Source organism: Fulmarus glacialis, unplaced genomic scaffold, assembly GCF_000690835.1.
Source record: "Fulmarus glacialis isolate BGI_N327 unplaced genomic scaffold, ASM69083v1 scaffold3325, whole genome shotgun sequence".
NCBI lineage: Eukaryota > Metazoa > Chordata > Aves > Procellariiformes > Procellariidae > Fulmarus > Fulmarus glacialis.
The window spans coordinates 63,017-77,616 of NW_009214752.1; the positions used below are offsets into that span (position 1 = coordinate 63,017).

The following is a 14,600-nucleotide window of genomic DNA, read 5'->3' on the forward strand; positions in this document are numbered from 1 at the left end:
GATACAGGTTTCAACTTCTTGTTTCTGGTGGTCTGAATTGTCTAAGCACAAAACAAATGGTAGCCAGTATATTAAGGGACAGAAGAAGTGATCAATAGTAATCTAAACTGCCATAATGCATCACACTGTGAACATATCCTGATGGCATAAGCAGCCAGCCTTAAAGATACAGTGTTTGAATATTGCAGGTTTGAATGTTGAACAGAGGGCAACCTTCTGCATCATATTTAATCTGTCTTGGTTTAAAATTTGAGAAATCATCTGTAGAATTTAGTATGAAAATAAAATGGGAAAGTGGCTCTTGCTGTAATTCACAAAAATAAGAAAAAATTACTCATTCTTTTTTCCTTCCGAATAGCAGATCTTGTGGGCATAGAGGAAACACAACTGTATTTGTCATTTCTTCCTTTCTCTGGATGTTGTTTCTGTTGCTTCCTTTGATCCTTGTTTTTTATTTTGCTTTGTGTTTTTTTGTTTTGCATATGATATTAAATGCATGCTATGCTAGACAGTAGAATTGATTTTTAAGGGGGAGAGAGAGAGAGAAAGTGTGTGTGTGTGTGAGAGAGAGAAAGAAAAGCTTCTGTCAGTCCTCTGTGGAGTGTTTTTTCCTTTCTTCCTGACTAGACTCTTCTCCCCACACAAGCTTTGTTCTTCTTTGAGGATACATCAGTGTAGATCCCACTGGAAGTGCACGTGCATCTCAAACACACATGCTCAGAATCTTTAATACTTCTCCCAAGGTCACAGCAGCACCATGTGCCTCTTTGAGTTCGTATGTGCCAGTATAAGGAGTGGAGAGTTGTGAACCTCCTTCAGTTTTCTTCCTACTACCAGGGTAGAACCTGGACTACAGCTGACCTGCTCTAGTATTTCAAACCTACTCTGTGATGGAACAGTCTACCTGTATGACTTAGTTATAGATTTTAACTTTTTATTGGATATGCCGAAATACAAAGAACTGCAAGAAGAACTCACTGTTAGTACAGAATGAATTTTCATAGTTATTGGAAATGGCAGGTCTAAAGCCTTTGACAATTAAACCCCGCTCTCGAAGCAACAGTTTGATATCATTATAGACAGACATAATAGAAATTACTTTGTGCCAAGGTAAGGACACACCACAGGGTATGTTCTGTTTGCTTCTCCTTCTTCTTCTGCCAGAAGTCAAAAAAGGTGTTGAGCTCAAAGTGCTCATCTCTTGAACAGTCTATGGAGGTGAGTCTATTTCATAAATGAACACCCAGGCATATATGCATTTGCAGTGAGAAAAGATATATAAGAAGGTAGCCACATCATCATCATCATGGTTTCTTAAGTGTAACAGGCATCTTCACAAGCCAAAGACACTCAGTGTTAAGAACATGGTTGAGCACACATGCATCTGTCCAAAAGAAAAACTCCAAATCCTAGAACATACCCTTGTCCTTAAATTCAAAGCCTTTTTTTCCCTGAAAGACTGGAATGACATTCTGAAAGAAGCCTTAGGGAAACCTAGTACTGATTGTTACTATACGACTGTCAGGACTATTACCAGTTGAATTTCGTACCACAGATACCAAGTCCTGTGCTACCACCAGCACTCCTAGAGTGCTAGCTTTTATCATATCCTTCCTTACAGAGAATGGTGTTCTAATTTGCTGTCCGTGGTGAAAATTACTACATCTTTTCTGGAAGACAAACTGTGCAGGTCAGACCCAGAAAGTATGCCTGCTGTCTCCCCCACTGGAAAGGTTATTCCTCCTCTTCATCACCTTTCCAACGAGGCTGTAGCCAGATCAGTTTACATTACTTAAGATGGATATTGAAACAGGTACAGTTTTGGAAATTATACTTCATTTATTCAATATGTTTAATTCTTGGTCTGTTAGATCTACAATTTGTAGATTGCCAGCTGGCAAGGGCATTCAGTACCATTTAGTGGACCTAAGACATATCCTTGTTTTCTTTCTCAAAACGAAGTGTCTAGACAAGTATCAAAAGTCTGCCATTTGAGGGTCTGTGTAGAATGGACAACTGTAGCAGTTATGTAAAGGACTCCTACTAGTTGTACCAAACAAAAAAAATCCCCTCCAATTTCATAATCTCTGGAGCTAAAGGATGTTTGCATTCTTATTCTAACACTCATCAAGCAGTCTGCTTTCTTAATAAAAGGTCTGCTGTTCTAGATGAACTCTCCTTTCCAATTTTCATATAAATTATATGAATTGCTCCCTAAGGCAGTTGATTTCAGAATATGTATATGACCATGATTAAAACTAGGATCCTACAGCCATTTCTCTGTGTTGAAAACAGCTTTTTCTGTTTCTATTGAGTTTGGATCGGGATACTGACCAACAAATGCCTACAGGACCTCATCAGGCACAGCTTTGTCTTCATCTTCCTTTCCTTACTCCATATACAGGCTCTGTTCTTGGCCCTCTTTCCAAGGGCTCTCTTCAGCAATGCAACTTACTAAAGAAGGGATTTCTGTTGCTCTGCTTGGTTGGACATCATAGAAATAATTCATTTAGAACATAGGAAGAAGGTTTCCATAGGAAGAAGAAGTGGAAGGGTTTCCACTTTTTTAAAAAAAAAAAAAAAAAAAAAGATAAATGGAGTCTATTCTGTCCTGCCTGAGAAGACGGAACATGCTGCGTTAGTGTTAGAATGGTCCTTGCTTTCATGAAACTGTTTTTGAAGGCTCTTGATTTGCAGTGTGTATACTTTCTTACTGCCTTGTGAATTCCTCAGGAAATGTCTTAGATGCATGGTGAGCCAACCTATTATTGACACGTGATAGTTGTCTTTAGCGTTCACAAATTGTCTCACCATGTCGGCAGAGCACATAAGTTTAAGAAGAAAAAATGTTCAAGTCTATCTATGCCCAGCAGGTCAGAGGAAGTCCTTTAGAATAGGGAGGAATCAAGTGTACCTGTGGCATTGGCAGACTATTCTGAGTTTACATCTACAAATTATGTTGTAATATTGGGCCTCAGTAACTCTGTCCCCATTATGAATTCAACTGTGTCAAAAATAGATGGAAATTTAATAAAATGCAGCAGGCACATGCCCATCTACAGTAGGATCCACACTGAATGCTCTGTCTTGAAGAACCACAGTTTCCCTAGGGTAAGTAACTGTTGTTTCCTTTATGCTTGTTTTCTGATTGAGTGAGAGGAGACCATCTCTGTCCCTTAAACAATATAACAAGAAATTGCCCATCAACTCGTATGTCTTCTGAAAATTGATAACTTACTGTAATTGTGACAGTCGATAAATTCTCATCTCGCTCATAACTCTTGTGGAAATGCAACACTCCTTAACATTATACTCAGATCATGAGCACCTGGGGCAGTCAAGTCTTTTAGGCAGCTTTACTGTTACCAGATAAAACAACCGATGTTTCACCTGAGCCTTTTTATTGACTTTCTGAACTTTGTACTTTAGACTATTAGCAAAAATTTTTCACAGAAAATATTACAGAAAAAGGAAACTAAGTGCAATAAAGAAAGTGTTCTGTTATTGACTTGTTTACTCTGTAACTCTTCCTCAAAAAATAAAATGTTTTTTGACCAACTAAACTGACATAGAACATGGGCAAAAACAGGCAAACAAAAAAGATGGGATTAAATCTCCTTTCCCTGAGTGCTTGAATGTAAGCAGAAATCAAGCTTCAGATTTTCTGATTAAGTAAGTGAAAGTTTAGGTTTTTATATTGAGCAAAAAATAACCTGCGTCTGTTTGTTAGTTCTCTGCTAATAAAAAAAATAAAACCCCTTTTGACTTGAAAATCAACCTGACTTCTCTCAGATGTATGGTGCATTTACTGATCTCTATTGATACAGTCAAGCCTGTTTCTTAAAAAAAACACAACAATTTCTGGTGTTGACTTCCTTTGCCTTTCTTGGGTAGCATATCGTCTATGATTACATGGGTGTTGCTAGTATTGGATTCAAAAGAGTTGCAGAGATTTCCTTTCCCTTCTTTCCAAGGCAATGAAGTTTCTCTAGTAACATTTTTAAAAAAAGGTCCTGAGATCATGGTGTCATAAGTGTATGGGCACTGAAAGCAGCAATCCAGACTATCGTAATATAGTCTTGCAAGGGTCTCTCTAAGGTGTTGGACGTAGGCTTACTCTGAATTTAGGGCAATGTTACTCTTAGTGTTTCTCTTGCCTTGAAAAAGCAAGTATATTAGAAACTGGAATATGGAATTGATTCCTTATAGCACTTTCTACAGATTCTTATGTCTGTGTACTGACTCTGACTCTTTTGGAGATGTGCGTATAAGAAGGGACTGTTTTGTATCTTGAAATGGATTGAATATTGAACAAACTCCTTATGCTCATGTTTATTCATGCAATCTTGGCATCTTGGTTCTGGACTGAAAAACCTAGTCATGTAGTTCAACTGTTTTGTCTTTTGGGGTTCAGGTATGTAAAACATGAGTTTAAAGCAGGTTTGTTTTCTAAGTGACTGCTCAGCTGGCAACAACCATATGTGAAGTGAGCAAACAATAGAGAAGGGTCCAAACACTCCCATCCTGCTTAAAGCAGAAAATTGGTACTGACTGTTAAAGGAGACAGTTCCAAGAGTAAGTATGCAGATTATATATCATAAACTGTAGTAAAATCTTAAACGGCAAGGCTCTGAGGGAGAAGGAAGATTAGTGGTTCCTCACTGGATTAGATTTAACTACTGGATCGGTTAGGAGGATCAGTGTCAGGGTGGGAAGTATAGTGCCCCTTACCTGCCCTCTGTGCTGGAGGAGGATGCATGGAGGGGCAGAAACTAACTGGGATGGATCAGAGGCTACAAATCGTGCCAAATTTGGGAGCCAGCTTTTTTCTCGTCCCCCTCTTCTGTTGTATTTCAGGTGTGTTGGTATTCTTTTTGCAATAACTCATTTGAGTGCCTGAAGGGGTAGCAATGTTGGATATGTCAGAGTTACTAACTCCTTCGTTTCTCTTCCATGCTTTCTCCTCCTGCAAGGAGCGGAAGGTACTTCATCTTCTGCTGTCTTCGCTTCTTAGCACTTTTAAGTTATTTGTTGATTTCTAGCATTGTGGCAAGTTTGTCTTTTGAATGTTTATTTCACCCTTTATTTATATATTAAACTGTAAATGAACTGGTAGTGTATGCTACAACACTTCAGGTTGTATCTGCTGTGATGATGTTTTTGTTTAATTTTGAGTTTTAGTTTAAAAAAAAACAAACCTGACTAATTTTATGTTACTTTTGCTCCTGTTTTTGTAGGTTTTCATAGAGCTGAATCACATTAAAAAGTGCAATACTGTGCGAGGAGTCTTTGTCCTGGAGGAATTTGGTAATTACATTATTTTGATACTAGGTCTGTACTCACATGGCAGTAACTCAAATTTCCAGTCTTCAGATTCAGAGTTGCACTGCAGTTTCAAAGATGGGAGAGAAATGTAGATTGCACGTGAGAAGTTGCCTAAGAGATGGGTGACTTAACATAAAAATTTACACATTAATTTTCATCATGTTAACATTTGTGGCCTAGGTGCTTTTTGGTAATAGGCAAAGAAGATGTTCTGAGTCTTCTGAAGCAAACAAAACAACAGTTAAACTTGGATGTGTGTAGGAATTGTCTTTGGTATATTCCTTTTTCATCTGAGAAATCACATTTTTAAGCAGGACTTATAGTTGATCTTTCTCAACACCCTATGCTTTCATTACAAAGAATTACTGTTAATTGCAAAGTTTCTTCTTTGCTCTTATGTGGAATTTCATTTTTGTTGTATGGAGCAGAAGATGTTTTGTCAGGTTACACTTTATTTATCCTGTGGTTTTTGTTCCAGAGTATGACTGGTAAAGAGTGGAAAAGTAAAGGCTAAGGAGAATAGACAATTTGTGCTATTTTGGTCAGTTATTGCTATTACATATAATCTGTCTACAGTCTAGTTTGGGGAGAATTCTGGGTTACTATTCAGTGTTAGCGTCAGTCACACTATACTTAACTAGTGTCTGAAAAAAATGAGTGATTTCAGATGCAGCTCTCCAGAAGAGTGATCCACATACTTCTCTTGAAATAGTCCCCAAACCTGCATTGGTTTATTCTTCCACCCATCTGTGAGACATTTGTTTAGGTCTTAAGTATATGTACGAAACATTTAAAAAGAAGATAAAATTTACAACATTCTTTCCATAGTAGATCAGCATCTATACTTTGGCCGTTAATCAAAATCTAAATCAGCAGCTCACTTTACCGTGACTCTCATTGTACTTTGGTGCTGTGAATAGAATGTTCTGGCTGAGGGATTCTCTCTTAGAATGTAAAAGACAGTTAATATGAGATTGCTGAAATTAATGTCTTTGTCCATAACAATGTGTTGTCTCCTTTCGGTGTTACAAAGTTACAGGGTATTCAAATGATAAAGCCTTTCTGACTATTGCAGTTTGCTGCTTGTTTGCTGTAAATCAATCTCCTAGAAGTTTGGGATTTGAATTTGTGAACAATTTTTTCCCGTTTTCTGAAAATGTTGTTCATGGTTCAAATTATCAGATCAGCATATTTAAACCCTGAAAAATTTCTAATAGTTTAGATGTTCAGAAGTTGTCTGCAGTTTATGGTTGCATATTCCTTTGCTACCATGTTTTCACCCTGACGGGCATGATTCATTTTACTACTTACAGAAATTGCTTAAGGCTGTAAAAGATTATTGATGAGTTTTACAAAGATGAGAGTTCAGAAGCCATAAAATTAGCTTAAGGAATGGCTTCAGCTTCTGAAATCTTTAACTTAAAAGAAATTAATTGGATTGGAAATGAATTTTGGGTCATTTTTTGAGAGGTTTTAATTCAAAGTGTTTCTTTTAATAGTTTGTTTATATTGCACAAGAAGATAGACAGTGTTTGACTTAGTTATATCCAGTCAACTTCTATTGATGACTCTGTAATACAGCGTTTAGCCCCTAAATAATGGCTGTAATAACTGTAAGAAAAAGAACTACTTTTTAACAGAAAATTTTGTAATCAAGGGCCTATTGCAAAAGCTAGAATTGTGATACGGAACTTACGAAAGGGTAATTTTAAGAAGTAATTAAAAATAAACTAGGAGTTGGACACTACAAGCAAAATCTGAGAAATTAAACCAATTAAATTAAAAATACCCTCCTCCCAAAATAGAGGTCACAGGCAAGAACCAATTTAAATGTAATTTAAATGTACCAGATGAGACTTACAATTTGCCCATCCAGCTAATAAAGAGAAAGAAGAAAGGAAGAAAGATGTTGCAGAGGAGCTAACCTTTCTTTTTGTGCAGATATGAGAGACTGCCTCAGAGCTGCTTTTTTAATTGTTATAAAGATGAGAAGATATGCCAATCTGTCCCATTCAAAAGAAATTAGTATGTTAATTTGTTAATAGTAAACTAACAGCATTCACCAAAAACTTGCGTGGACTTCTTAAGAATGAAGTTATTTAGCTGTGTTAAACATTGTGAACCTTGCAATCAGATTCATTATAGCAGGAGTATACTGAAGTACTATCTCCTCTTAGAAAGGTAGAGTGTGGTAAGCATGCGTACTCCAGTCTGATGGGAAATACTTCATTGCAAGATTTGTTTATTTGATTTTGCCAAGCATGAGTGCTCCAAGTTTAGTGATACCGCAGCACGAAATTTAAGGTCTGTTTGTGTTAATGCTGGGTTAGATGGCAGCATGAAAGTTGGAATTGTGATTTCAGAGCAGGATGCAAGCAGAAGTTCAGGAATTGTTGCCCAAAAATGGAAGTGGAGATTTAAGTAAGTGAGGGAATGTAAGGCTCTTCCCTCTGGAATTTGAGTTACTGCTGTGTACTTGTGCTTTACTTTCTTGTGGCCCCTTCACCGCCGCTGCTATGAAAACCTTCATTCTCCAGCAGGTAAAGTGATGTCCCCTAAATTCATTCTATGCTAGCGCCATATTTTCATTCACAGGACCAAAGGCTGCAGGATGGTGCTTGGTAATTTACTCCCTTCATCCACTTAGTTCAACAGCATCAGGAATAACTTAATGTTAGAAGAAAAGTGCTTCTGCTAATCTCTTAATTTGAGGCTTGGGTCTTTTTTTCTTTTTTTTTTTTTTTTTTTTCCCCTTCTTTTTTCTTTGTATTCTGCAGCAGTAGTGCTTTGACTTCTCTGAGTGTAAATCCAAACCCACTCTTTTTACTCTTCCTAACTTAGTCCTCTCAAGAGAATTTTTCCCCATTGGAAGACTGTGAAGGAGTACTTTACTTAAAGACAAGGCAACTTACTGACTGTGAAGGGGGGAGACAGTATCTTGCCTAGGTGCTCTCCTGTTCCCTCTCTTCCTGTTCTCAATTACGATACAGGACTTTACAGCTTCCCTTCTCTCCTTCCCTCGTGGCACAAGGTCCTTACAGCTTTCCCTTCCTGCTTTTTGAAGAGTATATGAACAGTTGTATGTTATCCAGTGGGCAGTGAGACTTAAACAGCTGTAAAAGTCCTACCCTATTTGGCTGTGCACAAACCTCACTCCCACCTTTATCCCCTGGTGACATGGAGTTAATTTGGAACATCTGGTGCCAACGGGTAAGGTAGCTTGGATGTGCACCTTCTTATCTCCCCAACTCTAGTCACTGGTATCACTGGGGCAGTGCAGCCTGGGTGTGCACTTCACCTGTTTCTCAGTCCTTAATGTAACTGCCAACTCCAAGAAAAGAGAGAATTGAAAAATTAAACAAAAATACTACATTACTTTTTACAGTCATATTGTGTACTTTTCAGTAGATTTTTTTCAAGAATGACAATACCGTGACATATGAGAATTAGTAGGCACTGGTTTGTATTTAGAGTACTTTCTCAAACCCAGTCTGCACTGCCTACTTTTGGCCCCTTAGAATGTGATCCGCCTCCCTCTCCAGCGTTCAGCCGTGTCATATCATAGTTGGAAAGATGACATCTGCATGGATAGGTTTCGTTGTGGACTTTTCCTAGCTGTTCATACTGAACTCATCTGCCTCTGCTTCTTTTCTTGTCACTGGTACTATGTGTAATAAAACATCTACTCTTCCTCTATGAACCTGGTATGATTTGGTTTTGCGTAATTTCTGTATTGCTTCTTCTAAATTTTTTTGTTGTGACACAGAAATTCCATGGCAAATTTCAGCTATTCTGGAAGGGAAGTATTCAAAGTTGGTCTTGGTATTCCATTGATCTTAACATTTTAAATTTGCCATTTGTGTGTTCTTAGTGTCGTCTTTGTTCTCTCCTGGTGATTTCCCATGGTATCTGTTCACAACAATATTCGTAGACCAAGTGTGGGTCAAAGGCACAGTTCAGATGCGATGCACACTAATGGGATGGTTACAGCTTGCTTTTTATGCATTCCACAATGAGAACAAAAGGCAAATTTTCTTTAGCTATATTGTGCCTGTTTCCTTTCTGTTAGTGTGAGGCAGTGCAAGGGAGCAAGATGAAATTTTCTGGATAATAGATTTTTTTCATCAGTGCCCTAATCCTCTTTATATATAAAGTCTTCTAGAAATCAACAAGCCTGGTATTTTAAGAATACATGTAACTGAAATAATATTTTATTTTAAGGCAACTTGTTCAAAAGTAATGAACGCTTTCAGTGAGTAGGTCAAGTAAATACCATCACACACATCCTAGACAGGAGAAAGAATGTCTTGAGAAACTCTTGAAATAGAACTGGGAAATAGTCTTCCAGTTTAGAAAATTTTCCCCCTCAGCTCCTTTTTTTTTTCTGGATTTCACTAACTTGCTAGAGTGTCCAACAGTTCTTTTGAGATTTGTTTTTCAGCAGAGAAGAATTCAAACATCTAAAGGATAAAATCTTTGGGAATCACATACTGACAAATTCCTATGGAATTGTTGGTTTATGTTTTATCATAGTAGACATTAAGCATATTTTGTCATTAATTTTGCTGTCTAGCAGGAATAAGTAGTATGAGAAAAGCCAGAGTCTCTAAGAACCATCAAATATCTACTATGGTTTTGCAAACAGAGGCAGTGAAATATTTTTGCCAACCTGAGTAATTTATTATGACATTACCAGTATCTTCAAGGACATATGTAATGTAAATGAAGAGAAGAAAGAGTATCTAGAAGTGAGGGATAGTGAGATGCCCTGTACCTGCACCTGCTGTCTGTGTGCATCCCTTCCCTTTCCTATGGGAACATTGTGCTATTTCTTTCCCCTTTTCCTCTCGTTTTTTGAACTTTTTGTTTTGTCTCTTGCCCGTCCGGTTTTAGTTCCTGAAACTAAAGAAGTGGTGAGCCACAAGTACAAGACGCCAATGGTGAGTCAACTGTGATGCCTTCTGGTAGTTCTTTAGAGGATGTATCTTTACATTTTCATGTGGCGAAAAGAATTACACTGAGATTGCAGTATTAGCATTGCAAATCCTGCAGTCAAACACCAGCTGCTCTTTTATGATAGTTTTTCTGAAGGGAAGACAACAAAACTTGGTGATGGTTGTTTCTATGAAACTAAAGGAACTCACAGGTAGTGCAGGTAGTGCAGGTCTCTTTTGTTAAGACAGATAAAGATGCAAGGTAGCTGGTTTGGCATGAACTTTAGCACAGTAAGAGTGGAACTGTTCAATTTAAGACAGTGCAGAACACAATCCTTAATCCGCAGAAGAGATGGAAAGAGAGACTAGTTCCTGCGCATAAAAATGATTGCTAACTGAGTTTATGAAAAATTCCCATTTCCTCATGAAAGGGAGCAGTGAGATGCAAGAGAACAGTGTTAAGTATTGATTCCTGCCATATAGGTGAGTTACTGCTGTGGTTTAGTGTTCAGTTTTTATAACATTTTTTGAACACCAGCAGTTGATAACGATACTTAGCACTTTTACACATAATAGTTCAATGATCAGGCTTATATGCACTTATGAGGAAGAAATAGAAGCCAACGATTATCATCAGAACTGTCTTCAGTTATTTTATGTCTGAAGTGCAGTGTGTACATCTGGTGGTTGCATGGAAACTCAGTCCTTCAAGAGGAGAGAGAGACAAATTACTTGAAGAAGCTAGAAATGTTTTAGAAACAAAATGCTTAGAATATACGTAATTTAAGAAGCAGATAGCTGTATCTTTTAATAAGAAAAGACAGTTTAATGAAAATTAGTTATATTTTACATAAGTGTTTTAGCTTGTACTATAATACAACAAAACACGTTGTTATGCTTATTACCTTTACAAAGATTATAAATGTCAATTTACAGGACAAGAACTTTTAAGATCACCAGAATAGCCAGTATTAGAACTAGGATATAAACTAAGTCTAAGTCTTACCTTCACTGAATTGTGCTGCCAGTCGCACACTAAAAGAAGATTTTCTGTTAAATAATAGCGCACTTGATCAGTTAAAAAAAAAAATTGTAAAAAACAATAATTGTAAATCTTGCTAATGCTATGTTAAACCCTCTGCTTTAAGGTAGTGAAGAAATTGCCTGGTATTCTTCATAAGAAACATGCAATGTTGGGTTGTGGGGTTTTTTTAATTTAGAAAAAAAAAAAAGAGGGGGGAAAAAAAAAAGCTTGTATTATCCATGGATTCACTAGTGTTAGTTAAAAATTACAAGGATTACCAGTCCTTGTGCTTTTGAGCATAAAAAGGTAGTTGTGAATAAGGAAGAATCCCACCATCTCATGAGTCAAGGTACAGTATTGGATGTTTAGTTTTAATCTTTTTGGTTAGCTCTTTCAACCCCTCCCAGAAAATTTCTTGTAACTTCATACAACAGTCCCAAAGCAAATATGTAGGATGTTTTTTCTAAAGCCAGCTGGCTAACTTTCTAGCTTAGCATACTGTTCTTAAAAATGATTAGAATCATACTATCAAGCAATTAATGTTTTTATCCCAAAGGAGGTTTTTTATTTGTTTATAAGGCTTTTGTCTCTATCCATCTCCGTTATAAGGTACTATGGGACACTTTTTCCTGATTTTGTCTGTAGCCACAGTAGTTGTCCCATGAAGGAAGACATGCAGCAAAATACAAAATGTGCAGTGGATTTTGTAAAGCACTAAGTCATCTGAATTTCATTATCTCCTTTTCTAAATTCTTGTAGGCTCATGAGATCTGCTACTCCGTGCTGTGTCTCTTCTCTTATGTGGCTGCCATTCGTGGAAAAGAGGCAGAAAACAAAAGCAAACCACCTCGACCAGTTTCCAGTTGATCACGATATTGGGAAATACCTACCCTTTGGCACGTTGATGTGCAGTACTCCGTTTTTACTGCAGTTACCGGAGCTCACTTTACTGTCTTCTATGAGAACTCGATTATTCATGTATGACCCTGCAAGTCTTTCCCCATAGAAAAACCTAAGACTTTACTGCTCAGTCTCCTTCTGAATTCATCCTTAATGGAGTTTTTATATAAGCTGTTAATCAGACAGTTTTGAGCATCAGCATCCAGCTGTGAGTGACCTACTCTGGCCATTTGTTTGGAATTTCTTTTTTCTTAAGATGAGTAACAGCTTGAGTTTGGTTGGTTTTTTGTTTCTAGCGGTACTTGTTACAGATCAATCACTTTGCAACTGCAGGCTTCTGCTTTCAGATTTTCTGGTATGTGCACAGTGGAAGCAGTCTGGTCCTGCATGTTGTTTAAATGTAGCGTTTTTATTGTTTTCCTTCTGTGTTGTTCATTTTTACCCACGAACATGGAGTTCTTGTCACATAGTTCTTCAGACCCTTTTAGTAGAGATGAACAATTTAGCTACCATAGTCTTAAAATATCATGTGACAATTGAAGTTTGGCTATTAAATTGGTCCATCTGTGGAGATGACTGCTTCTCAAGTGGGAAAAGAAGTGGAGAGAGGAACTTTGAAGGCAGTATATTGTGAAAAACCCTGACACCTCATGGATTGTGTGGATTTTCAAAGGGGAGTTTAGGTAACATTTGTAGATGTCCCAGCAGTAGAGGTTAACAGATGCATATAAGCACTACCTAAAGCAGTTAATCAGGGATTAGAAAACTAATAAGGAAATGTAAAACTTGAAAACATTATTGGCAGAAGCACAGAGCAGACCCATGTCTTTTCGGGTTTGTAACTATACTCTACACAAGATATTTCTATAGCAATCTCTTGAACATGTTCAGAAGCCCAAAGGATTATGCTGTCTCCAAATTTTTTAAGCTATTGCTTTTTTCCAATCTGTACCTGTATATCAAGGAATCTTGCAAATACTGTGTTCATGTATAATGAAACTCCCACAGTTAAAACTATCCATCACATTCCTTATTTTAAGTAGGCTGAATAGAAATGTTTTTTGCATCCTCTTTTTGTTTTTGAACTGTACTGCACTTGTCTGGAAAGCTCTTAGGATGCTGGGAGGAGAGACTGTCTAAAGAAAATAATGTTACATGTAAAATACTTGGAAAAAATGCTCTGATGCACACTGATGTATGTTTTGACGTAGAATTCTGAATAAATGCACCCAGAAATAACCCTGTTTTGGCTTGGTCAGGGTGTCTACCATTTTGAATGGAATGCACTAGTAATGGGTGAGGAAATGATGTAAATATTATAGTACCACATCTATTTATAGAAACTGTACAGCTGTCTGAATGTGAAAATAAAATGTCATTCAACCAGCAACTGGTTTTCATCCTCCTGCGCTTTTCTATTGATGCAACTTATTCTGAAATTAATGTAACTATATACAAAATACATCATGCACCATATATGAAATAATGAAAAAGATAAGACTATCAATGGAAAATCTACATTTCTTTCCACATAAGCAGTTGAAACTTGCTTTTGTTTTTTTCTTCTATCAAAACATGCATGTAATTTGTCTTTAAAAAAAAAACTTGTCTGAAAAACATGAATAGGGAAAACAGACACATCTGAAATATTGAATTTTTTTTGCACACATGCAAATGGAAGCAAAAAGTAAAGGATTTTTTTATCCTTTCCTAATATAAAAGCAAAACTGAAATTGGCAAACCCTGAAATTAGCGTGTTTTGTATTTAATTTATTTTCTTTCTTTTGTCTTGTGAGACTGTAAATTTTCTTACAGCAATATCTGAATTTTTAGCAATTGTAGTATTCTTGGTACTACTATATTACAAGCACAGTTAAGACTGAAATCACTTTGGTCTACAATAGATGTTCCGTTTACTGCAATACTGGGTGCCACTTAAGTAGACAATTTTTAAATTGTAAATATTATGTTAGCATGCCTATTAACATATTCAAAGCTGTTAACTTAAAATTATAAGGGGGAGATTAGAGTTTAAAATAATTAAATGCACAGCATCACTTACTATATACAGCTCCTTTTTTTCCCTGTAGAAGCTGTATTTTTGCAAGTGTGTTTTTCTGTGACTAAAAATCATAAATTACATAAAGTGCTGTATGCTCTAGACTGCTGAGAAACTTCAGTCCAGAATAAGACTTTTAAAGGGCCTGATAATAAAAATGGCCCTTTGTCCCTTTTGACAGAATTTTTTAAAAGAACAGGTGTGGCTAAATAGTTATAGCGCCTGATGTTCAATGGCAAGGAAGAATCAGTTACAACCTCAGACACTGGGCTTCTGCTCTTCAGGTGAGAGCAACTGACTTGGCTTCAAAATTGAAGACATTTTTGAAATGTACAAAATCTTTCTTGTACTTGATGAT

At 36.9% G+C, this 14,600-nt stretch overlaps 1 protein-coding gene across 1 annotated transcript in view; it reads left to right on the forward strand.

The window, feature by feature from the left end:
• Positions 1–12,852, forward strand: part of MADD (MAP-kinase activating death domain) — a 61,896-nt gene extending 49,044 nt beyond the window's left edge. The window contains exons 33-37 of the mRNA XM_009578666.1: positions 4,974–4,982; positions 5,238–5,307; positions 10,219–10,265; positions 12,043–12,749; positions 12,781–12,852. Coding sequence (XP_009576961.1) covers positions 4,974–4,982; positions 5,238–5,307; positions 10,219–10,265; positions 12,043–12,150 — 234 coding nt within the window. The 3' untranslated portion in view covers positions 12,151–12,749; positions 12,781–12,852. The remainder of the gene's footprint in view (positions 1–4,973; positions 4,983–5,237; positions 5,308–10,218; positions 10,266–12,042; positions 12,750–12,780) is intronic.
• Positions 12,853–14,600: the final 1,748 nt, after the last annotated feature.